At 43.2% G+C, this 27315-nt stretch overlaps 1 protein-coding gene across 1 annotated transcript in view; it reads left to right on the top strand.

Annotated features, from left to right (window-relative positions):
• Positions 1–27315, top strand: part of THSD4 (thrombospondin type 1 domain containing 4) — a 564631-nt gene that overhangs the window by 176042 nt on the left and 361274 nt on the right. Inside the window, 1 exon segment of the mRNA XM_084817856.1 lies at positions 17604–17740. Within this exon segment, the coding sequence (XP_084673982.1) occupies positions 17604–17740 (137 nt within the window).

Genomic DNA, 27315 nt, shown 5'->3' on the forward strand with positions numbered 1-27315 from the left:
AATGAATAGGGGCAAATTTTTGTCGGTGAGGTTTTGGGTTAACAGTACATGTGGTTATTTTAAGGCTGTTTGGTCTTGATGTGTTAGTATGACAGGGATTTTTAAAAAAGGAATTATTAAATAAACATGCTCTTTCCTTTGAATGAATGGTAGTTCTTTTTTCATTTTTAATACATATTTAAAAATATCTGCCCCCTCTGATAAGCAAGGCACCTTACAAAGGAATTGAAAGACAGCACTCAAAGAAACAAAAATATGTCTTAGAGGTTTTCTACAGAAGGCATTTATTGTGCATTTGTTATTTATTGTGCATTTGTTATTCCTTACTTGTGGTTGTTTATGGGTTCTTTAGATGGGTTCTTTATGGGTTCTTTAAATGAAATTGTTACCATCCAGTTTCACTTCTCTTTTTTACGAACACTTTTGCAGGCTTTTTTTTTAGAGTTTGGGAAATTGAGTATTATTTGTGAAAGTGAAAGAAAATGTATTTTACTACTTGTGTAATTATGTTATTCCACAATAGCACAGTGCCACCTAGAGGTTATGTAGCAGAAAAGCAGGAAAGGGAGCTTTGTCTAGAGCTCAGATCTCAATACTGTGAAAAAACCAAAAGTAGATACAGCAGATTAACAGTCTTGTGTAGAAAAGCTCTTAAAGAAATGATCAGCATGAGTCATCCTCCTCCACTGTGCATGCAGAAAGGAGTTCCTCAGAGGGCCCAATGAAGCCTTTGAACTCTCCTTCCTCACTCCAACCAGCTCTTGGCCAGGTGCAGGAACCTTCCTGATACATGAGGAACCTTCCTGATACACACCCTTCCCTTCCCTGCTCCTCCACACAAGAGGAGCTTCACCTTGCAGTTTGGACCAAACTGCAGTTTCCTATTCCACACAGCTATGGGGAACTGTGGTTTGTACAAACCATAGTTAGGTAACAAACCAGAGGACTCTGTATGCTGCTTTTTTTAATGATGGGGTCAAGGGGGAGGTTTGCGGACCCTGTATTCCCCTCCCCATGATTGAAAAAAAAAAATGGGGGGGGGGAGATTGATCTGTAAAATGACCAGGGGATAAAAGGTTAAGCAGCTTCTCTCTATCTGTTCTTCCTTTGCTTCAAATTGTAGCCCGGAATACCTGATTGTGACTTAAAAGCAAAACAAAAACTGCAGAGTTTTGAGTCAAACCTTATCAGTAGAATGAAGGAAATGGTAATTTGTTTTAAAAAGTAGGATTGTATATTGAGCAAGTGACTGACTTTTTGACCTGCTGCTACCAACTACATGGCAGCCAGGAAGCCCACAAAAGGCCAAGGGCACAAGAGTTTAAGAAAGCAACTCCCCCCCCTTTGCACTTCTCTGCAATTTGGAATAATTAAAACCACCGCAACCAAAACAACTCTGAGACTGAAATGACATGGTACTGTAGTAATGAAGCAGCTGATGGTTGATAGGAAGACTCCTTTTGTTTCAAGTCAGTATATTAATTAAAAACACACATATGTTTTAGTGCCTTTATTCAAAGGTTTACACACTATTTTGCAATATCTTTATTGGTCCTAATAAAGGGATTGCCCAACTGAATTTTTGGAATTTTTCTCATGGACAATATGGCTATCTTTGCAGTCAATATGTTTATGTTATACTAAACTGTGTGAGACAGAACCCATAATTTAAATGATGATGATTTTTTAATGAAGCAAACAAGAAGAAGGCAGGGGTAGAAAAAACACAAATCCCTGCCAAAATGCAGTTATGCATAAAGCCAAAATGAAGGGCTTAAACCCACAATGGATTGGAACTGCCCCTGGTAAATAAGAAAATGGTAGAGCAGTGATGGTCACCAATTTGGATGGCTTTAAAAAGGGGTTAGAAAATTCATGGAGGAGAAGGCTATCAATGGCTACTAGTCTGGATGAATATATGCTACCTCTGGTACCAGAGGCAGTGAGCCTATGTACACCAGTTGCTGGGGAAAATGGGCAGGAGGCTGCTGTTGCCTTCATGTCCTGCTTGTCGGTTCCTGGTTGACAGCTGGTTGGCCATGGTGTAAACAGAATGCTGGACTGGATGGACCTTTGGTCTGATCCAGCATGGTTCTTGTGTTCTTATGTTCTTAGTTTCATGTGTTAGGGCCATTTGAAGGCTGTGGTTGATCTAGGGAAGGGCTGTAGCTCAGCAGTAGAGCCCCTGGTTTGCTTTCACAAGGTCCTAGCTTCAATCCCCAGCATGTCCATGGAAGACTGGGAAAGCTGTTGCCTGAAATCCTGGAGATCCAGTGCTGGTCAGTGTTGATAGTATTGGACTAGATGTACCGATGGTCAGACTCAATAGAAGGCAGGTCCCTATGTTCATTTATTCTCATGACCTACATGATTTCCCCTCTGCTGGTCCAAAAATAATAGGGATTGAATGGAATTTGAAGGGTGGTTTTATACCAGTGTCCCAGGCTGTGGGATCATAGAATCATAGAATAGTAGGGTTGGAAGGGGCCTACAAGGCCATCGAGTCCAACCCCCTGCTCAATGCAGGAATTCAAGTCAGAGCATCCCTGACAAATGGCTGTCCAGCCTCGTCTTGAAGGCCTCCAGTGTGGGAGAGCCCACCACCTCCCCAGGTAATTGGTTCCATTGTCGTATTGCTCTTACAGTCAAGACTTTTTTACTGATGTTCAGCCGGAATCTGGCTTCCTGTAAATTGAGCCCATTATTCCGTGTCCTTCACTCTGGGATGATCAAGAAGAGATCCTGGCCTTCTCTGTGACAACCTTTCAAGTACTTGAAGAGTGCTATCATATCTCCCCTCAGTCTTCTCTTCTCAAGTCTAAGCATGCGCAGTTCTTTCAGTCTCACTTCATAGGGCTTTGTTTCCAGTCCCCTGATCATCTTTGTTGCCCTCCTCTGAACCCTCTCCAGTTTGTCTGCATCCTTCTTAAAGTGTGGTGCCCAGAACTGGACACAGTACTCCAGATGAGGCCTAAGCAGTGCTGAGTAGAGGGGAACTAGTACTTCCTGGGATTTGGAAGCTATGCTTGTATTAATGCAGCCCAAAAGAGCATTTGCCTTTTTTGCAGCCACATCACATTGTTGGCTTATATTCAGCTTGTGATCGACAACAATTCCAAGCTCCTTCTCGCTTGTAGTGTGGTTGAGCCACATATCCCCTATCTTGTAACTGTGCATTTGGTTTCTTTTTCCTAGGTGCAGAACTTGGCATTTATCCCTATTAAATGTCATTCTGTTGTTTTCTGCCCAGCGCTCCAGTCTATCCAGATCACTTTGAATTTTGTTTCTGTCTTCCAAAGTATTAGCTATCCCACCCAATTTTGTGTCATCTGCAAATTTGATCAGCATTCCCTGCACCTCCTCCTCCAAGTCATTAATAAAAATGTTGAAGAGCACTGGGCCCAGGACTGAGCCCTGCGGTACCCCACTCGTTTCCTCTCCCCAGTTTGAGAAGGTCCCATTGATAAGAACTCTTTGAGTCCGATTCTGTAGCCAACTGTGGATCCACCGGATCGTTGTTTCATCTAGCCCACTTTGAGCTAGTTTGCTCATCAGGATATCATGGGGCACTTTGTTGAAAGCTTTGCTGAAGTCGAGGTATATGATGTCTACAGCATTCCCACGGTCTACAAGGGAGGTTACTTGATCAAAAAATGAGATCACATTTGTCTGGCAGGACTTGTTTTTGACAAATCCATGTTGGCTTTGAGTAATCACGGTATTGTTGTCAAGGTGCTTCCAGATGGATTGCTTTATGATCTGCTCCAGAATTTTCCCAGGGATTGATGTCAGACTGACTGGTCTGTAGTTCCCAGGTTCCTCCTTTTTACCCTTTTTGAAGATAGGGACAACGTTAGCCCTCCTCCAGTCATCTGGCACTTCCCCCGTCCTCCATGATTTCTCAAAGGGAATAGACAGCGGTTCTGAGAGTTCTTCTGCCAGTTCCTTTATGACTCTAGGATGCAGTTCATCTGGCCCTGGAGATTTGAACTCATTCAAAGTAATGAGGTGTTCCTTGACCATATGCCTACTGATCTCAAGCTGCAATCCTGCCCCTTCAGCCTGTACTTCGCCTTTGCCAGGGGGCTCATAGACCCTCTTTTGGGAAAAGATTGAGCCAAAGTAGGAATTGAGCACCTCTGCCTTTTCTTTGTCATCTGTTATCATTTTGCCATCCTTATTTAATAGCTGAACCACCATTTCTTTCCTCTGCCTTTTACTATGCACATAGCTGAAGAAAGACTTTTTGTTGTTTTTAGCATCCCTCGCTAACCTCAGCTCATTCTCAGCTTTAGCCTTCGTGACGCCATCCCTGCAATTCTGTGCCACCTGCCTGTACTCTTCCTTTGTTACTTGGCCTTCTTTCCACTACCTATATGTGTCCTTTTTCATTTTCAGGTCATCCCTAAGCTTTTTGTGAAGCCACATTGGCTTCTTCTGTTGTCTTCCACCTTTTCTTCTTGTTGGAATTGTTTGTGATTGTGCCTTGATAATTTCCTTTTTTAAAAGCTCCCACCCATCTTGGACTCCTTTTCTCGTTAGCGTCGCTTGCCATGGGATCTTACTGATCATTGTTCTGAGTTTATTAAAATCAGCTTTCCTAAAATCCAGGGTACGCGTTTGACTACACTGAGCTTTTGCTTCCCTTAGAACCAAGAACTCAAGTATAACATGGTCGCTTTCCCCCAGAGTTCCTGTAACTGCTACTTTATCCACTAAGTCATCTCTGTTGGTTAGGATCAAGTCAAGGATAGCCGATCCTCTAGTTCCTTCCTCTACTTTCTGTAGGAGGAAGTTCTCTGCCACACAAGTCAGGAATTTCCTGGAGGGGCCATGTTTTGCAGAATTTGTCTCCCAACAAATATCGGGGAAATTGAAGTCCCCATTACTACTACATCATGCTTCCTTAAAACATTGGCTATTTGCTTTTCAAAAGTTTCATCCTTGTCTTCTCCTTGATTGGGTGGCCGGTAGTAGACTCCAGCCACCAGGTTCCTTTTATTCTTTGCTCTATTTATTTCAACCCAGATGCTCTCGATGGGGCTACCAAGCTCGTCCTCCTGTATTTCTGTGCAGAGATATGTATTTTTCACATACAGTGCAACCCCACCTCCCTTTCTGTTCCTCCTGTTCTTTTTGAACAAGTTATATCCTTCAGTTGCTGTATTCCAGTCATGAGAGTCATCCCACCAAGTCTCAGTTATACCTATCAGGTCATAATTTCCCTCTTGTATTAAGAGTTCAAGTTCGTTCTGTTTGTTTCCCATACTCTGGGCATTAGTATATAGACATCGAAGACCATGTGCTTCATAGTCTGGCTTTCTTCCTACATGTGTCTGAAGACTATTATTGGGTGCTATCAGAGCTGTTCTCTCCGTTGCAGTGCATGCGCCTACGTCCATTGTTACCCCCAACGTTACATCTCCCTTCCCCATAGGATTCAGTTTAAAGCCCTCCTGATGAAGTTCTTCATGCTGTGGCCAAACACATTCTTCCCATCCTTTGTGAGGTGCAACCCGTCCCTAGCCAACAGCCCATCTTCCAGGAAGTATAGCCCGTGGTCCCAGAATCCAAATCTCTCTCGTCGGCACCACCTTTGTAGCCAGTCATTCACCCGGAGTATTTTTCATTCCCTTTCTATCCCTCTTCTAACTACTGGAAGGATGGATGAGAAAACTATCTGGGCCCCAAAGTTCTTGAGTTTCCTTCCCAAAGCTTCAAAGTCTGATGTGATCTCTTCGTAGCTCTGCTTGGCAGTATCATTTGTTCCCACATGGATGAGAAGAAAGGGATACCTGTCAGTGGGCTTTATGTGTGCAGGCAACCTTTCAGTCACGTCTCTCATCTGTCCTCCCGGGAGACAACATACCTGGTGAGTCCACGGGTCTTCGCGACATACTTGGGTCTCGATCCCATGCAGCAAGGAGTCTCCCTCTACTACCACTCTTCTCTTCTTCTTCTTGTAGGCCTGGGTTTCATCGCCTCTGTTTGACTGACCTTCAGCCTCTTGCTCACTCTCATGCAGGTTCCCCTGTGATTCTTCCTCTGCAGGCTATCCTCCAGTCTCATCCGCAAGTACCTGGAATCGGTTCCACAGCTCCACTGCTTCCACTGGTGTGGCGTCTAGTTCTTCTTCTCCTAACTGTCACCCTTTTCCAAGGAGTATCCTCTACTCCATTTTTCTTCACCTCAGCATTTCCCACTGCCTCATCTTGGTGTTGCTCTTCAAGCTTCTGGTCTTCCCTTTGCTGCTGTAGTTCCCCCATTCTGTCCAAGAACTCTTCATGTTCTCTTATTCCCTGGAGGGTTGACAGTCGCCGCTCCAGTCCACTTACTTTTTCTTCAACAGCGTGATCAACTTGCACTTGTTGCAGGTGTAGGCCATGTTGTTCTCAGGCAAGAAAACAAACATTGCACAAACCTTGCAGGTCACCACCACTGGAGTCTTGTCCTTCCATAGCCTCTTTTCCCTTTTTGTGTCTAGCTTTGTGATTGTTCTAGACTAGCCTGTGCCTGCTCCTCTACTCAGTAGAGGTTAAAAGCAGAGTCCCACTGGTGTGAAAGTGTGTGTTACAAGACAAATAAATGGAAAAAAGTTAGTTAAAAAAATAAAAAATAAAAAATAAAAAAATGAAAAAAAATGTTAGGGGCCTCCCCCTTGACCTCCCCTGCCGAACTCCCCTGGCCAACTCCTGTTTGCTCCCCCTGTCTGCTCACTCTGTTCACTCGCTCTCTGGGAGCTTGCCTGCTTCTGTAGTCCCTGGACCAGCTGGAGCAGCTTGCTCTGCTCTGCTCTGCTCTGCTCAGCTGGGAGGCGGGAGCATTACCTCTGAGGACTCATGGTCCAGAGGTACTGTCTGAAGCAACCCAATTCCTTGCTGGATCAGGCCAAAGTCTGTCTCATCTGGGGATGGGAGAACCAGGGATCCTTGAGCTCACTGAAATTCTCAGAACTTTACTTCAAAGCTCAGTTTGTCTCATTCCCATTCTTGATTGCAATCTGGTTTTTTTGGGTTCATTCGAATGGGAAAACTTGTGCATTTTTCAAAACTTGTGCATGTTTCAAAAGCAGCGCCTTTTGAGAAAGTTCTACATTTTTCAAGTGCAGATTTTGCAAATGTGAATGTTCAGGGATTTGTGTCATTTTCTGAGAACACGTGCTCCCATTTTCATTTGAGGTTGTGAGCAGGTCATTTTCGACTGATTTGTGAACTGAAATGAAATTCCCATACATTCCTAGGGTCATCCAGCATTTTGTATCCAATAGCAGCAGGCTAGGTAGCTGTAGAAGCTCATGTTAGGAGAGTGGTGGCCATCTGCTGTCATTTGTCCCCATCATCTGCTAACCATATACTTATTCTCCACATGGAGATGATCTCATAGGGTAGAACCCTATTGTACCTGTTTGCTTGGACCCACCACTTTTGGTGGTTTGCTTGGACCCACCAACAGGGCTTTTGCACTTCTAAAAATAACCCAAAATGAGTAGAAATGTTCATGTTCAGAACAGGTCAGGTCAGCAGAGCTTGCAGAAAGGAACTCCGCTGAACTGCCCAACCCAGGGCATTTTTAGAAGCGCTGAAGCTACGTTGCGCAAGAGGTGGGTCCTGCAAACGCAACGGAGCCAGAGGAGGTGGAGTGGCCCAATTGGATACTGCCCATTATGTTCTTTACAGGGCTTGTGAGATTCAAATTCTCTTCTTTAGTGCCCATCCCACTTTGTAAAAGGAGTTCTTTAGGATTTTACAGTTTCATTCCCCCTTTTCAAGCTTATCCATAGAACTGCCTTTTCCTTGGGAAGCAAACTGTATCTATTGTGGCCGAGGTGCTGATAGATTTGGTTAATGTGCCCCAGAGAATAATCAGTTCTTGTGGGGCCCCCTCCCGACCCCTATTCCATTTAAAAGTGAGCATGGCTGGCTGTGTCATTTTGATAAATAACGGCTTTCGAGCCACTTCTTACCTCTTTTCTTCTCCCTCAGGCTCACACATTTTTCTTAAGGCCTGCAAAACAAAATGTGTAAAAGAGTTAAAGAATGAATGTGTAACAACAGCAATCCCCCAAAAGCGAACGTGAACCTTAACCCCCTGTTGAATAGGACAGAATTAACTGGGCAGCATGGTGCCTTTTCCTACTCAAAGATGCTGTGTTCACATGGTGGTCTTGCTGGGAACTTGTAGTTAATTCTAAATACGGTACAAGTCCGGAGTCTCCAGGTTGTGATGGAAATAGCCGAAGGTCTCTCTCCCCACAGCATTAGAGTCACAAAAGCAAAAGGGCTGATTGTTTTACAACAGGATCACAAAAGAAACATCCGCATTGCTTCAGTTTGCCAGAAAATGTTCTTGAATTACCATATTAAGAACTCCCTGTATGCAGATAATGGGACTGGAGAGGAGGGTTTAAAATTGTGTTGCCTTCTCATGGACATGCTGGCTTTGTATATTTGTTTTTCCATGAGAGAGTATTCACACATGCAAGCCCCTAGCAGAAGTCTGAAGTGGATCACCCAGCAGGGCTGGCCCAAGACATTTCGCTGCCTGAAGTGAAGGACAGGATGGTGCCCTTCCCCAGGGCTTGCATCAGGGGTAGGCATGGTTGGGCACCTGCCGAGGGACCCCACCCCAGCAGGGACCCATGGACAACAGGCCCCTGGGCTTGCTCCTCTTCAACATTGCAGCTTGCTTGTTCACCCGCCTCTCACTCTGGCCCAGACAATGGTGGTGGTGGTGGTAGTAAGGAGGAGGATGCCATGGCCCACTGGCTCCCTGGCTCTCTGCCTGTCGAGCAAGCAAGTGGTAGCAGGAGAGGAGGAGCAGGGGCAGGTGGCAATAATAGCAGTGAGAAAGTAGACTCACTGAGGGAGGGGGCCATCCGCCCCCCATCTTCCCCCTCCCAAATGCATAGTAAATTGCATACATTAGGGGTAAAGTGCACACAAAATGTGTATCTTAGGGGAAATAACATTCAAAAATGCATTATATATTAGGACAATTGCTTGCAAACATGTGTATATTGAGCAAAACTGCATGCAAAAATGTGTGCATTAGGATAAATGTAGACAAAAATGCATACACATTTTCATGTGTCATTAAAAATAATCTCAAAGTTCAGGATGAACCAAATTTAAGACTGGGGAAATGAGAAATGGAGTGAAACTGAAATGGACAGATTCATCCATCCCTATTTTGGCACCTGTTTATAGAGTTTTCCTCCACACCTTTACTAAGACAAGCACAACTGTGGCATAGTTATCATAAATACATATATACCCACAGAGATGAAGGGTGGTTTTAAAGTATTTTCAAAAATAAACAGATAAGTAAAATATGCTAAGAGTGAACTCAGTTCTCCAATTCCTAATGGCTACATATGGGACAAAATGACACCATCCATGCTCAAGTAGGGGTGGCATTAGCAGACTTAGAGGAAGCCTTGTATTTAAACACTTGCTTGGTAGCCATGGGTGACCATGAATTCTATGCAGGTGAGTAAGCATGCTGGTGAAGTAGGGATGGAGCAGTCCACTCCTCCCCAGTGCCCAGCATAGAAACCAAGCAGGGTGCCAGAGGAGGGACTAGTTATAGCTACTAGTCCTGATGGCTACATACTACCTTTAGTAGCAGAGGCAATATGCCTATGGACACCAGTTGCTGGGGAACCTGGGTGGGAAGGTGTTGTTGCATTCATGTCCTACTTGTGGGTTTCTTGTGGGCAGCTGGTTGGCCACTGTGTGAACAGAATGCTGGGCTAGATGTGCTCTTATTTATTTATTTATTTATTTATTTATTTATTTCTATACCGCCCAATAGCTGAAGCTCTTCTTATGTTCCTAATCTTTAGGGTATCAAAAACCTAAGGGGAAACCCCAAAACAGCCCAATTTGAATTCTTAGCATGCTCAGTGGGGATGCAATGCTGACTGATCTTTTTTGGGGGGGGAGCAGACCCAGAACATCAGTGGAGTGGTGGGGATGAGTGGAATAGAATGGAATAGAGTTGTCCATTGCAGGGAAATCCAGCCCTTTTTGAGCCTGATGGATCCTTGCGATCGAGCTGGCTCAGCTTGCTGAGCCTCATGATAGTTCCCCAAACCTGGGAACTTTATTGGTGTTGTTTTGTGCAAAATCACAGGCCAATTTGTGCAAAAATGTGGCTGTAAATAGCACAATTTGTTCATAATTGCGGCCATATATGGCCTCATTTGCACAAATTAGACCATTTAAGGTTGCAATTTTGTGCAAATCCTGCTATTTACGGCTGTGTTTTTGTGCAAATCAAAATTAAAAACAACCCCCAAAATCCATGCGTCATCATCACATGCCAAGTCATCACAAGTCAAAAAATCCACAAGTCATCACATGCCAACTCATCACTTGCCATGTCAGGCTAATTCATGGATGATTGAGTTGGAATCTGAGAGGCTGAGCCAGCAAAAACTCACCAAGCTTCACCCCCCCCAACGGATTCCTCCAACATCCCTAGAATGGAGTATCCTTGAAAAGGTCATGGCTGGCTGCACCGGGAACAGTAGGAGTCCACACTTTGTTTCAGGTCCCACTTATTACAGTCAACTTGCTAGCCCTCCTGTCAGATCTCACAGAACAGAATTCTTCTTTTTCATTGCCAACTTCTACAGTACGATGGTTCCATTACATGACAGATGGTTCACTGCAACTTTTTTCCCCAAGAAAGAACAGTAAATATATTAAATTAAGTTATTGGGATGGCCGTTGGAAGGCATAGTTGGACTGCTGTCATATATTTTGTTTGGATTCCTCATTCTTTCCTCTGCTGCAGAAAATGGCTGATCCATCATTGAGGTCACGAACAAGGTCCTGGGAGCTAGCTGTCATTAGGCTGGATTAGAATGTGGGCAAAACAATCCTTGAAAAGAGGCTAAGCAGATATAGAAAAGAATGCATGCTTTGGAGGGGTGGGGTGGGGTGAGGCAGGGGATCCAACTAGGTTGACAGGACTGGAGTGGGTGATGATAGTGTCTTTGTTGGTACTGTCCAAAGTCTGTTTTTGTTGGCACTGTCATGCTGATGTAGAGATGGTGGCTGGTATGTATTTATTTCAGGCATTTCTATGCTGACCTTCATAAATATTTATCCCAGGTTGGTTTACAATGCAAATGAAAACAAAACATAACACTAAAATGACTACACTTCAATCAAACAGTTAACACAACTAAATGGCAGGCAGTTAGAACAGCAGAGTGAAAAACTTCCTTTCCTAATATTACAAGTTTCACTATTTTAATAACTCATTATGGTGCCTGGGAGAATAAAAACATCTTAGGCTGCAATCCTGTACACCAACCTACTGCAACCCAGCACCCTCCAGATGTGGGGGAACTGTATTTCCCATCATGCTTGGAGATGCTTGGAGTTGCAGGCCACCACACCCCAAGGGTGCCAGTTTGCGGAAGGCTGTGTTACACGTTTACTCGGGTCTAAGGCCTATTCAACTCAGTAAAGTGGGATAATGGCTAAGGCCTGGGGCAGTATCCAGTGATGTCATTCTTCAAACTCAAATAGCACTAGTGGAATGCTGCTGAATCTTTCCATTGTGCAAGTTTATTTATTTACTTATTAGATTTATTAGCTGCCCATCTGGCCAGCTACCTGGCCACTCTAGGTGGTGTACATTACAAATAACACAAAATACAACACAATCAACTGAACATTGCTCTAACCCCCACCCCAAATGCCCACCTGAACAGCCAGGTTTTCAAAGCCTGGTAGAAAGTCATCAAAGATGGGGCATGGCAGAGGTCACTAGGGAGGGAATTCCACAGAGTTTCTTTTCCCTTCTTTGTGAGCAACGTACGATACAGCCAATATTTTGATGGGTGCAGGCAGAATTTGTTTGTGCGGGAACACATGATCATGTAGTCCACACCCAATTCACAAATCCTGGCAAGTGTAACACCTTCATCAGGCCTCACTTCTGTCCCACATGTGCAGTATGGGGCCAATGATACTGGCATTTAATCCAAGGGTGTTGTAAGGTTTATGAAGATAACGTAAATAAAAGCTTTTAAACACTTGCATTTTTAACATAAATACTAAGCATTGTTCTTTACAAGGAAATAACCTCTGCTTTCAGATCCTGGTTTTAATTATATCTATTGTGTTTCTAAAGTGCCATCTATGTACTTCAGAAGAATGAGCAGGGAGGTCCCTACCCAAACAAACTTGCTATCTAGAAAATGAGAGAAGGTGGACAATAGAGAAAAGGGAGGGAGATGAAGGCAGGCATAAGAAGGCAGAAGAATGTGCCCTAAACAACTATGATGCTGTTCAAACACTATTAGTGCTCAGGGTGTCTTCTTTGGTAAGTGGGAGAGGAACATTTGCTCAAGGGGGTGTTGTCTTTCCTTCCAGGACAAAGGGTTTCTTTGGGTCATTAGAATGGAGCTGGCATCTGTCTCAGCCTCCACCATTGCCTCCTTGTTTAGTCCACAGTTACACCCCCGTGGCTGACGCTGTAGTGCTTTCATCTCTCACTCAGCAGGAAACAAAAAGAGCCCTGAGCCAAAGGAGAAGGAAGTTTCTAATTATCCACAATAGCTACTATGTTATGAGCCACTTGGCCAAGGAAGGTAGGAAAATAACACTTGAAACCCAACCCAAACCCAGTTATTTCGCACGGTGACAATTGGATTGGGTTGTAGGGATATCAGAGCTTTGCAGCTTGAGTTGACAACTGGCTTTTGTTGGGTTTTGAACAGAGTGAGGACTGGTGGTTCCATTGGCTTTGCTCATTGACTCATTCTTATGACCAGACTCAGGCAAGGGGATTTTTCAGCTCCTCTCCCCCAGTGTGAACAGAGGCATGGGCAGAGTTCTCATGTTATACCTTATGGCTGCTCATTCCCTTGTGCCCATGCACAAGAGCGAGCAGCTGGAATACATCAGAGGACAATTCTGCCAGAGCCTCCAGTGCTCATCCTGTTGGAGCCAGGGAGGAGATTTCAGAGTGGGGTTGCTGTTTAAACTGGGCATTCCCTGACTCAAAAAATAACTTCAATGGCCCACGATGGTCACCAGCATTATAGTACAGGTGTTATAGGCAGGGAGTTTTTCTCTGACCCTGATTGTAATTGGAGATAGAGAAGGATCTTGTGTTCCCTCGCTGGCCAGGCGGTGGAAGCTGTAGCAACCTGTTCTGTGGCAGAGCTCTCGTGCATTCATTTGTACACATGTAGGATGTTCTGACATAGCTGCCAGGGAGCATAGCTGGCATGTGCATTGGTAGGGGGTCGGGCTATGCAGGGCAGCCCCCTTACATATTCGTTCAATGCAGAGGGTATTTGATTGAAACACCTCCCCCCTCACCAGGGAGTGATTGAAATGGCCCCATTTCCTCGAGATTTCCACCACTAGGTGGAATGGACCCGGAGTCTAAAGCAGCACTGAACTCTGCATGTAACAGAAAACATTGGTTATTCGGCAGATAAGAAATGTAATACATACATACATACATGTAATAAATAAATTATATAAGAAAAGTTGAGATATCTAGTGTGGTGTTTTGGTCAGAGTATTGTAGTAGGAGTGGGAAGACCCGGTTTCAAATCCTTCCTCAGTTCTGAAGCTTGCTGGATATAATTGGGTAGAGGAGATGGCTTCAGCTGTATGCCAGCTGAAGTTCCTTGGAGGAAGGGTGGGATAAACATGCAATTAATTTTTTAAAAGAAGCAATACCTTTGCAGGGACCAAGTAGGAAGTCACGAAGAAGCGAGCAAGCTTTTGAGTTCAACACTTGAAAGTTTGTGTTCTCCTTTGTGACATTTTGGTTGATCCTAATTGTTGTATTACTCTGCTGTTAGCTTTGGATTCCCCCTCACCCATGAATCGAGATGGCTACCTGCCTGCAATTTTATTTTTCTGTATCTACAATTTTCAGAAAGATTGAAAATGTGTCTCTCACACATTGCAGCCACTTGTCTGTGATGCCTCACAAGACTCTTAGATGGCCCTTGATGAAAGCCTTCAAGAAGAAAATCCTTTAAACGCTGCCTTTTGCAAAATGTAAGCCCACTGAGATTCAAGACTAGATGCCTTTCCTGGGGGGGGGGGGGAAATGCATACAGCACATTTGGGCAATTTCCTCAATGCTTCTTCCACTAATTCTGGTAAAGCTACTGTACCAGCTCAAAAGGAATTTCACAAAATACAGTAATCCCCTTTTAAAGAGTGAATTGATTCTGCACATTGCACACTCTAAGCCAGCCTTTTCAAGAAGGATTCACTTGTTGGAGAAATGAAATGGAAGGAATATAGCTCATGTAGGAGAGGCCCCAGTTGAGGGCAATTTTCTGAGGTCCCCCTCAAACCCGGAGGTGGCTGCGCCGATGACTGACACAGTCATTATACTTTTTAAAGAGGAGGCAAGAATACCGGGTGATGTCTTCTTGGAGGTGGCAAGCTTGCTGCTTCTTACAAAGTGCACTGCATTAATTTGATCACTCTCTCGTTAAATTTTACTTAAAAAGTTAATGGCAATGTTTTGTGAAAAGGACAATTAATGAATATTATTTGGTAACGTCATGAAGGTGCTTTTAAAACATGCAGTAAAATTGTAACTGCATCACCTCTTCTGCCCTCTTTTCTCCTTTTATTGTTTTGCACTGTTAGAACCCTAGCCACTGTCTAATCTCAAACAAGCCCATGAAGGGAATTGGGCAAACTGTAGCCCAGCTGCTTCTGAGCACATTCTGATTAGGAACAGATTTTTCTCTGCTTTCCCTTTTGATTCTGTGGTCTCCTAGCCAGCAATCAGTAACTGTACTACTGAAAACCTATGTGCTGCAGAGACCTTATGCACTGCTTTGAAGATGTGGGGAAATGATCCTGAGAAAACTTAATACAGTAGAAAAACATGTGTGTGAGTGTGTGTGTAGGAGCCAGAAGAAATTGAAACGATGAAATATATAGCAGCCCTGACTTATTTTGCTACTAACCTATAAGGGCACTATTGATGTTAGAGAATTCTACGGCAGATTCAAATGAGTTCAGACTTCTATGGCTCTGACCTGCAGGTTCTGCAGGCAACCAACTTTTCCCAAGTGGCATGGGTTCTGTGGAGTTTCAGACTGGTTTTTAATTGGGGGGGGGGTTGTGAACATTTGCACTTGTGCTAATGTGCATTTCTGCTAATACATACTTGCGCTAATGGACATTTGTGCTAATGCACATTAGTGCTAATGCACACTTGTGCTTATTCACATTAGTGCAAGTACATTAGCACAAGTGGAATGAAATTCTCATTCATCCCTAAACAAAAATCCATCAATGAGTGCATGATGGAATGGCAGATGTCTGGCAATCCACAAAACACAGATGGAGCATATTTGCACTTCCCTAAAGGGCACCCATAATTCTAAGTTCCATAGAAAGGAAAATTCTGCCAGGTATGTATTTTTCCCACTGCTGCACTACTGTGCTGGGCAAATTTGCACCTGGTAGACATTTCCAGTGCTGCTGCTGAATTGAGGAAACAAAAGCAGAACGCACACTGAATATTGCAATTCTTTATGAGGAGCTACAAACAGGAACACACAGATCTGGGTGCTGATGCCTCCTGTGGTGAATTACCAGAACTACAGGCTGGAGTGTTCCCCGAGGCAGTAAAGGCATTCTAGCAGCCATATTGAAATCTGCCACAATTGGTGGGGGGGAGTCTGTTCTGCATTCTTATTAGTATCTGGACCAGGAATTTCTTCATTGGCTGGGGAGTGCTGGGAACTGTAGGCCAACACATCTGGAGAACACTTGGTTCGGGAAGGCTTCCTTAGGGCATTGATCGTTATGCAACTTCGTGACATAGATCATAGATCATAGATCATAGATCATAGATCATAGATCATAGAATCATATCCTTCCTTTAGTGCCATTGTTGCACCAAAGATCATCTCATCCTCTTTCTTTCTTAAATTGATATCCTGCCTTGGTGCTCAAGAGGGCTAAGATAATACAGTCTAGCCTTGTATTTAAACACTCACCTGGTAGCCATGGGTGACAATGAATTCCATGCAGGCGAGTAAGCATGCTGGTAAAGTAGGGATGGAGCACTTTACTCCTCCTCTGTGCCTGGCATAGAAACCAGGCAGGCTGCCAGAGGAGGGACTAGTTATAGCTACTAGTCATGATGGCTATATGTTACTTCCAGCATAGGAGGCAGTATGCCGCTGTATACCAGTTCCTGGGGAATATGAGCAGGAGGTTGCTATTGCATTCATGTCCTGCTTGTGGGCTTCCCACAGGCAGCTGTGTGGCAACTGTGTGAACTGAATCCTGGACTAGATAGCCCCTTGGTCTGACTCACCAGGGTTCTTCTTATGTTTTTATGAAGCCTCTTCCTCTGCAACCAGCATAGAAATGTAGCAGGCTGTTGGAGGATTACCCCCAGCTGGCAAGCTTTTGATTTTTGATTTTTGTGCAGGCTTGTAACACTTGTGGGCTTATTTACTGACCTGTAAATCATCACATACTGTAATGTTGCCTTTTGTGCCATTGTTCAAAGTTCCATGTTACATGATGCATTGCAGTGAATAAAAGATGTCTCTCTGTACAGCTCTGCTGTGTTCTGGTTGATAGCTCCAAAAATTTCTGAGTGTCTGCTCTGTTTGTGGAACTCCATGGGACACTAGAAAGTGCCCCAGAATCATGTCCACAGAAAATCAGAGATTGGTGTGTGTGTGTGTGTGTGTGAAGTGAATGAGTTAACCCAAAGCAGAAGTAGTGAAGGAGGTACTGAGTAGGGATATGCAAATCACCAAAACGCGCGTCCACCAAGGTTCTCCGAATTCCATCTCAAAGCTCATCCTGACTTGAGTCCGTATCAGATTGTGACCTCCGCTTTTTTTCTTTTTGCATAAAAGTCCATGTGTACTTTCATATGAATTTTTACAAACTGCACATCAGTTGTGTGCATCTTTGAAAAGTATGCATTCTTCCATCGATTAAAGTGGATATGTGTGATTTTTTTAAAAAAACAAAACATTTTTTTCATGTGCATTTTTGTACAAATGCTGTTGAACTCATTTTGGGGTTTGTGTGTGTCCACAAATCACATTGCAAGCTTGAAAATGTATGGACTTTGACCACAGATTGCATCCAAGTCTGTGTTCAGTCTGGAAGGTGTGAACTAGGTAAAATCCTGATAAAAAAATGAATGGAAACAAATTGTTCCCACAGCCCTAGTAAGGGGCAGCTCCACTCCCCCCCATCCCCATTGGCTTCCTCCACCTAAGCCAAGGGCCCGTCCAATAGATTTTGCTGCTTGAGGCAAAGGACAAGATGGCACCTCCTCTTCCAACTGAATCTTATTTCAGCACTAGTGATGGGGACAGCATCCTCCTGAGGGCTGCAGGCTAGCTGGGGGTGCATGGAGTAGGCCACATGGCTTACACATCTCTGCTATTCTATCCCCTCCAGCATCTGCCACCTGAGGAGGTTGCCTCAGTCTGGCTAACAGTAGAGCTGGCCCTGGCCTGCCCAAGCCTGTCTTTGGGAGGACTTTGTACTAGAGTGTTCATATTTATAGCCCATCCAATACATATGCATAACATGGTCTTTCCTCTCTTTCAGTTAAGGGCAGTCAGAAATGTGAACTTAATTGCCGAGCAGTAGGATACCGATTCTACGTGAGGCAAGCAGAGAAGGTCATCGATGGGACGCCATGTGACCAAAATGGAACCTCCATATGTGTATCTGGGCAGTGCAAGGTAAGAGTGATGCCAATTTAAAGATTTTGTGTTTTCCCTTATATGCAGCATCTATCAATGTATGTCAAAAGGGGTGGGAGGTTTTGGGCAAAAAAATGCTTCTAGATATTGCTTCACCATGCCAGAGGACTTCTTTCTATAGTCAGACACAACTGTTTTCTTTAGGCCTTGCTTTCTTCTCTTGTCGCCTTACTTGTCCACATCTGGACTATATCACACATGTTCCTGAGCTTTATTTTAGCTTTTCAAAGGATTATTGGAAGCTTTGAATTTTCTTTGTAGATGATAGATAGGTTTGGAGTTCCTATTATTTATTAAGGGATCCCTTGATCTAAAGCAGAAGGCCAGAAAACTTGCTGTTTTGATCCAAACAGAACATGCAAAGCTCAACTGGGAGTCTTCATGATTTAGCAGTGGTGTGCATGGCTGGGGGTGGAACCAGGAGGCAAAATCCATCCTCCTTCTCCCCTAGTTTGAGTCTATGTGCAACTGTTGTGTAAACAGCCCTTTGGGCTTTTTGATTTGACCAAGAAGTCAGCTGTGCCTGTTTATAACTTCACTGTTTAAACCACTTGTTCCAATTATCAACATTCTTCCTAGGGCTAAGATAAGCAAAACATAAAGAATGGCTCATATCTCAGGGCATATCTGTGTTACAAATGTGTTATCAGTGTTATACTAATTTTGCTGTCATGGCTTCTCCCAGAGAAGCCCTAGGAGGAAAGTAACCAAAGACTAAAAAAAGAGGGAGGATATGAAGTTCCGAGGGTGCACAAAATTAAATATTTCATCTCCCCCCCCCTCGGATCTTTCTCCTCAAAAGAAAACCAGTGAGATTTTAATTTAGCAAGGATGCTGATAATTTTGTTAAAGATCCATATCCCCATTCACAGGATGATAGTTTCCAGGTCTTGCTGGAGCAAAGGAATGACTCTTAGGACACAATCCTATGCACGTTTAGAGAGAAAAAAGTCTTATAACTCCCAACATTCCCCAGCCAGCATGTTCGCCCATTGCTAAGACGAATCAATAGTCTAATTCAGTGTAAAGCAGCTACAAACAGTCAGGGCCAGAAATATTGGAACAAGGATAACTGTTTTGGCATTTGGCCTCTGTACACCACCACACTGAAGTTGAAACACACCCAGATGGGAGCGAAGTCAGGACTTTCAGCTGTAATTCAAGGGGTTCGACAAACATGGGGCACTAACCATTCAGGAAGTACAGCCAGTCGCATACACACACCCCCATCGTTGGTGGCTCATAAGTAATGGAACGAATGGCTGACAAGCAGCTGCATGGCCAGGTGTGGCCTGTTTCCTGGGTACCCCATGACCAATCAAGCAGTTAAAAGGCCTGGAGGTGGTTCTGAGTTTGCATTTGGTAGCTGTTCACTGGAACTCCCAACATGAGGTCTAAAGAGGTGTCCATGCGAGTGAAGGAGGCCATCATTAGGCTGAAGAAACAACATAAACCCATCCGAGAGATAGCAAAAACATTGGGAGTGGCCAACACAACAGTTTGGAACATCCTGAACAAAAGGAATTAACTGGCAAGCTCAGCAACAGCAAAAGGCCTGGAAGACCACGGAAGACAACTAAAGTGGATGACCGCAGAATTCTGCTCATGGTGAAGAGGAACCCTTTCACAACATCTAGCCAGGTCAAGAATGCTCTTGCAGAGGTAGGCATATCATTGTCAACATCTACAGTCAAGAGACGGCTTTATGAATGTAAATACAGAGGCTTCACAACAAGGTGCAAACCACTGGTAACGCTCAAGAACAGACAGGCCAGATTAGCCTTTGCCAGCAAACACCTAAAAAAGCCTGCCCAATTCTGGAATAAGATTCTTTGGATTGATGAGACCAAGATTAACTTGTACCAGAATGATGGGAAGAGAAAAGTATGGAGAAGGAAAGGAACAGCTCATGATCCAAAGCATACCACATCATCTGTCAAACATGGTGGAGGCAGTGTTATGGCATGGGCATGTATGGCTGCCAATGGAACCGGGTCACTGGTGTTTATTGATGACCTGACTGCTGATAAAAGCAGCAGGATGAATTCTGAAGTGTATAGGGCTATACTTTCTGCTCAGATGCAGCCGAATGCTGCCAAACTGATAGGATGCCGCTTCGTATTGCAGATGGATAATGACCCAAAACATACAGCAAAAGATACCCAAGAGTTTCTCAAGGCAAAGAAGTGGGATGTTCTTTAATGGCCAAGTCAGTCACCTGATCGCAACCCAATAGAGCATGATTTTCACTTACTGAAGGCAAGACTGAAGGCACAAAGACCCACAAACAAGCAGCAGCTGAAGGCAGGCAGCTGCAGTAAAGGCCTGGCAAAGCATCTCGAGGGAGGAAACTCAGCATTGGGTCATGTCCATGGGTTCCAGACTTCAGACAGTCATTGACTGCAAAGGATTTTCATCCAGGTATTGAAGGCGATCTTTAAGTTTGAAATGATGTTGGTTTGTTCCATTACTTATGAGCCACCAACGATGCGTGTGTGTGTATGCCACTGGCTGTCCTTCCTGAATGGTTAGCGCCCCACTTTTGTCAAGCCCCTTGAATTACAGCTGAAAGTCCTGACTTTGCTCCCATCTGGGTGTGTTTCCTTTCAATTTCGATGTGGTGGTGTACAGAGGCCAACTGCCAAAACAGTTATCCTTGTTCCAATATTTCTGGCCTTGACTGTATGTCCCTTTGTAAGCTTGTTCCAAACATTTTAAGCACCCCATTACTTGTCTGCAATCCTACCTAGGACTGAAGCAAATTAGGAAATTTGCACAAATTTGGGGAGATTTTCCTTAAAACAGAATGATGTCCTTAAGCTCCTTCACCAGGGGGAAGGACCATAGTTCAGTGGGAGAGCACCAGCTTTGCAAAAAGCCCCAGGTTCCATCTCTGGTGTCAGCGTTGCCCCTGAACATAAGGAGTGGCAGAATGGTTCAGATTCTGAAGAAGAACTGCAAGATGTGGGGGAGGAAGTTTCCCAGGCTTGTACAGACATGAATAAGCAGACTCCTCAGGTTTCAAAGGCCCAGCTGGACAGAGAGGGCCCGTCTTCACACACCCCTGTGAGAGATAGCAAACAAGGAGAGGCAGGGCTTGGAGAACCTGAATTCTTAGATGCCAGGCGCAGACGCAGAGCCAAGAGAGAGGTGACCGGGGCAGAGATTAGACAGTCTGCCTGATTTGGCCTGGTGTGAACCGCTGCACCTAGAGGCCTCACAAGAGAGAGGGAGATCTCCCTCCACCACTTAAGTTAGGATAGTGCGCCCGCCTTTTCTTCAAATGGCGGGCAACTTTTGTAGCTTTCCTTTGAACTCCCTGAAGGCATTTCCTGTGTAGCCTGTGAGTCATTGACAATTTGCATCTGTATGACCCACTGAAGTAAATGGATTAAAAGCTGTGGATTGAAGCCTCTTGTCTGTGTTTTGATTTGCCCTTCGAAGTTTCAGCAGGGGCAAAAGGAATCCTGACATCTGGCATCTCCAGCTGAAAAGAGCATAGCCTTCCCCAACCTAGTGCCACCCTGATGTATTGGACGGACTACAACTCTCAGTGACTGGCTGGGGGATTTTGGGAGTTGTAGTCCAACCTGCCAGGAGGGCACCAGGTTTGGGAAGACTAGTCCCAGGTGATGGGAAGGATCATCTATGTGAGACCATGGCCACCCGCCATTTGTCCATGCAGGGTAGAGTAGACTAAGCTGGATGGATACATACTCTGACCTGAGATGAGGCAGCTTATTAGGTTCAGCAAAGGAATGGTGTGCTCTTTGCTTGGGAGATGGTATGGAACAAGTTACGTGCACACCCTGTTCTGCAGAACTGAATCACTTCTAGACAGAATCCCATCAAAATTGCAAAAAACATGGGATTAACAATGAAAGGGGCTCTCATATTGGCATAGAAAGGTTGTTTCCAGTTGGCTAGCTGAACTTCTACTCAGGTGATCCAAATGTTCAATAATGTTTTTGTGTGTTTTTTTTAAATGACATACAACTAATCTGTACTTCGTAGCATTTGGAACATCAGTTCAACCCCTGTTTTAGCATGGAAATGAATATACCTCCTCGAACTCTCTGCTGTATGAGCTTTGATGTTAATGATTCCCAGAATACTTTGCTGAATATTCTCCAAATACTTGGCATTCCATGATCCTCCGATTTCACTATTTGATATTACTCATCAGCATTTGATAGCTGGGATGCAATGGCATTTAGCCATTACACGATAATTGGCATTTGACTGTATTTTGTATCTAATAGCATTTGAGAAATGGCATGTAATGTATTTCATCATTGATAGTTTTTGACAACTGATGTATTCTTATATTTGATGCCTGCCAAAACAATCTATTACTAATGTTTTTGTTCTGCTCTCCCTATGAGGAAGTGCATATCTGGTCTTTCCCCTTCCAGTTTTAATGTCACAACACCCCTGTGCATTAAGTTAGGATGGGAAAATGAATGGTGCAAGGTCACCCAATGAGCATCATTGTTGAGTGGGATATCTAACCTGCATCTCCCCAATCCATGTCCAACATTAAGCCCACCTGGCTATGCTGCAAAACAGAAAAGACGGGATGACAACTCAACAAAAATACACAAGCTGCAAGGGAACTTACAGAACTGCACTTGATCAATATATTATATAAAATAAATAGAAGTTTATAAACATGTATATGATGAATAAAGCACAATTGATAGTGTACACCAAATTACAGGGAAGGGAATATTTCCAATGCATATGTACCATATCACTCATATCAATAAGTTTCAATGCGTATACATCATAACAAACATATCAGCTTCATAACAAACATATCGGTCCAACAGAACACCGGTGTATTACCATTTTAACTAAGAATAATCTTCCTCAAGAGCTTCTCTAGACCACTCTTTTAAATACATAACCAGCTATGAAAACTGATATCATAAGAAAAAATTTCACTTCCTGAATTTAGGAATTTTCAGTGGTGTACTGGTTAATAAGGCAAAATAGCCAAATATATTATAAGTTGTGAATGACATAATTCATCTGGAGAAAATTTCAATATTGAATGTAGAAATTCTGGTTTTCTCCAACTCATTCTTTCCCCAGAATGTATTTGCATTCTGAAAGCCAGTCACCAAACAAGAGATAACCCTGGCACAGTAGTATGTTTTATTTACTTATTTTGTTAATGTGTTTGTTTTTGAAAAAATAGATTCCCACTTTTTGATCTGAAAAGGGCCACAAGGCAGCTTGTGGCCCTTAAAAAAAAAAAAAATCTGTAATGCAAATGTTAAAAACCATGAAAACCAAAACAGAACTATAGTATAAACCACAGAACAGAACAGGAAAGACAGAACTAATTAAAAGCAGCAGCAAGAAATGAGAACATTCCAAAATTGGAGCATCCCAAAGGCTACTTGAAAAAGCACTGCCTCTGCCACCTGAAGATTATCAGAGAAAGTATATCCATTCTCGTAACATTTTCTTTTTCTTTTTTAAGCTTCCTTCTTTCCTTTTGTAGTGCTTTTCTGCTTTCACATCCAGGATGTCCATTTTTATTTTATTTAGAAAGTACTGAAAGATTAAGCGATGAAATAATGTATTAGCCCAGTCTGCATGTCATGACAACCCACATTCTTTTTTAAAAATTGTGAGTTGTTATACACAAATTAGTATGCTGATGCATGCTGCCTGATTACTCCTGTTGCAAGTGGGAGTAGCTAAAAAAATCCAGGGATGCATCATCCCTGGTTTATTTAGCATTGCATCCGAACCCAGAGCTCAGGCTTATCTCCCCGCAAAGCCAGAGAAACAACCCTAGAACAAACTATGGGATCTTTCCCTGGCTTGCCAGGGGGGAGACAAGCCAGGGGTCCAGGGATGCAACACTCTGCTAAATGGAGTACCCCTGGGTTTAGCTGCTTCTGCTTGTAGCCCAAGCATTTGGGCAGCATGCATCATCTCGCTGAAGACAATCCACTTTTTCTTTTTAAGTATGGGTTATTGTGACATGTGAGCTGGGGCACTGTATTCTTCCACTGGTATTTGAATGCATGTTGATGCTTTGTGGAGGGACTCAATGGAAGAGTAGATGCTTTGTGTGTGGAAAGTCCCAGATTTAATCCCTGGCAACTGCAGTTAAAAGGATGATTTATGACTTAAAATAAAATAAAATACAACAATGCATTTCTAAAACTGGAAATAATTTCTGCAGAAAAATATAGTAGTGGAAATTTTTTCTTTCCACTACACATCATTGGGATGAATATAAATCAATAAATCATAATCTCACTCAGGTTGAATTACTGTAAAAATGAGAGGAGGGCTGTTAAGTATTATCCTTTGCCAAATTCAGCCCCTTTTCCACCTTACTTAAACAAATTGCTTATTAAATACTTTTTCTTTTTCTTTTAACTACACTTGCAAATTGGGACGGGGTGTTCATGCTCCATTCTCCCTTCCCTCTTTTTTTAACAATTCAAAGAGGTAAGATGAGAATGTTAATTGCATGATTAGGTGATTAGAGAAGACATACGTATTAACAGTTGTCTTGGATCAAGTGTCCATTATAGCAGCCAGACTTCCCTATCACGTTCTGTGTGATCTTCTTTTTCGCTTTCATTACTGTTTGTGCATAATCTTATCTCAAAGCAGGTATGTTCTGAGGCATTGTACAATATTCTATATCTTAATCCTTTTAGAGAATTCAGTTGGATTGTGGAATGACGTTGTGACAAGCCTCTCTTTGTTCTTTCTTCATTGTTGGCACTGCCATTCCATTCTTGACATAATCGCTGAGATTTTCTTTCTCATTCCAAAGCTATTAGCCAAGCATCTTAGTACTGATGGAAGGGAGAATGATTCAGGTAATGACCTTGAACCTTTAGGGACCCTGAAGGAATCCCAGCATAGACCTTTCTACCTTTTTCTCTTGTGTGAACAAAATCTTCTTCAGGCTTCAGCCACTAATGCAAGAGATGGTTATGTTCAAGTCAACAGTTCTAGAGACTGACTAACCTGCTGATAAGAGTATATTTCACATTAATGCTCCCGTTTTAAACATACTTTCTCTGAAGTAAGCCTTATTGATATTACAGATATCAGAGAGCGTGGGGATAGGAGGTAGGTAGGCAAACTTATTTGCAAAGTAGGTGAAAAGAGGGAGGGGGGAGGGAGACTGGTTGGTTAGAAAGAGAGAGAGATGGATGGACAGACAGACAGGCAGAAAGAAGGAAGCTGGCAGGGAAAGATATACAAAGTGGTTAAAAGGAAGGAAGGAAGGAAGGAAGGAAGGAAGGAAGGAAGGATTGTTGGAAAGAGAGATTGGGGACCATCATGTCATGGACAGATATGGAGAGATATATTTCATTAATTACAACTGAATCTTAAACCCCTGAAGAACCTTTGTGGATAAATATAAGGTTATTAACATATTGAAACTCCTGTGATCTCAGTTGACAGTGATTGGATTTCCTATGCAATGTTTATGTTAAAAAAGAGGGATATCAGAGTGATCCAAAATGGATTCAGATGACTTCAGATTTCTGTGAATCCAACCCATGGCTTCTGGAGCTGGCCAGCACCTTCCACATCATGTGGATTCAGGGACTTGTGGACCATTTTTTAAAACTTATGGAATTGTACACAAATTCAGTCATACAAAAGCATGGAAGTAACTGGAAAATGTGCTAACAATATGACAACAACAGTGCATTTGCTCTTATTTGTAAAGTCATGAATGGCCACTTTTAGTTGGTTTCTCAGCAAGCACTGGGGAGAGACTGAGAGATGCATATCCTTACTGCCAGCTAGGGATTTCGGAGAAACCTGAAATGGATGACTTCAAATTTCTATGAATATGACCCATGGATTCCACAGCAGACTGGCATCTTATGAGTCACGTGGGCGTGCGGATCATTTTTTTACATTCCTGAATTGTATGCAAATTTACAAAAGTTACTGCAAAATATGATAATATATACACCATTAAAAAAAACAACCCCCCCAACCCCCACACAACATTTTATACATCTCTGAACTCTCTTCAGCCTCTGCTGTGTAGCACTCTTTTTTGTGCGCTCTGCTCATTGATTGTACACTGAGCTAAGAAAAATGCGCACAATGTTACATGCCAGTGAAAGTTACATAAATTGTGGTGGGCTTCCTTGTGCACTTTTCTGAAGGGGGAAAACGATCCAATTCCACCAATGAGTGGGACAATGGAATGAAAGACACCTGACCATCCACAAAACATAGATGGAACAGATTAAACAAAATCTGTACATCCCTAACTGATATTGATAGATCTTACTTTCAATTAAGCATGCTTAGGGGTGCAACCTTATGTTAACTTCCAGTTTATGAGTCACTTCCAGTTTATGAGTCACAGTTGTTTATATGTGAAAAGCGCTATTCCTTCAAGTAACTACCAAATTCAAAGAAATCTAGAACGGGGGTTGGTGAACTCCTTTATGGGGGGCGGTGTCCTGCTTCACATGTGAAGCCAGTGCATATGAACTAGGTGGCCATGCTGTTGTAATGTACATTATAATGTATATATATACATCTGTCCCTTTTCCATGTCTTTTGGGTAGGGATGTATGGATTTTGTAAAATCTGTTCTGTCTACCTGTTGCTACACTTAATCCTTAAACTTGTAAACAAAAGGCTATCACAGTTATACTATATTTTAAAAGTATGCTTATCCACCACTGCAAGCAGTGACAACCCTGACAGCCCACATATCCACTTAAAATGCCTTGTTTTAAATATTTATTTATTTATTTATTTATCAATCACATTTATATCCCACCTTTCTTCCTCTTTCAAGGAGCCTAAGGCAGCTTACATTATCCTCCTCCTCTCCATTTTATCCTCACAACAACAACTCTGTGAGGTAAGTTAGGCAGAGAGTCCATGACTGGCCCAAAGTCACCCAGTGAGCTTCATGGCCAAGTGGGGACTAGAACCTGGATCTCCCAAGTCCCCGTCCAACACCTTAACACTACACCACACTGGTTCTAGAATGTCAGGAGTAGGGATGTTGAAGAAATTTGAGATGGACTAAAATGAGCTCAGGTTTTCAAGAATCTGACCTGCAGAATCCACTGTGGAGCGGTCCCCTCAGGCTGCGCAGAGTCTGTGGACTTGTTGTTTTTTTACTTTCCCAAAAGTTACGCATATTTATTCATAGGAAAATACACAGGTTTCTGCGGAGGAAAAGTAGAATGGAATGGGGGACAGTGCACTAAATATTACGTACTAAGGTAGATTACGTAAATTGTTATGAAACCTCTTACATAATTATTTGTGTATTTTTCCTCATGATGAAAAAAAAAAATCACATCTGTGTGTGAACAGACACCAGAACAAAAGGTGCCTGACAATCCACGAAGCACAGATGGAGAGGATATTACGCTGCCCATACATCCCTAGTCAGGAGTTGTTATTGGGGTGTGTGTGCGTGTGTGTCTGTGTGTGGAGTGGCCCCCCTGAGAAATCATGGAAAAACTTCCCTCTACTTTTGCAGCCTTTACACGAGCCCACAACAGTGTCTGGGGCGG

Source organism: Heloderma suspectum, chromosome 11 (genome assembly GCF_057233095.1).
Source record: "Heloderma suspectum isolate Gila_16-S chromosome 11, 16-S_ref, whole genome shotgun sequence".
NCBI lineage: Eukaryota > Metazoa > Chordata > Lepidosauria > Squamata > Helodermatidae > Heloderma > Heloderma suspectum.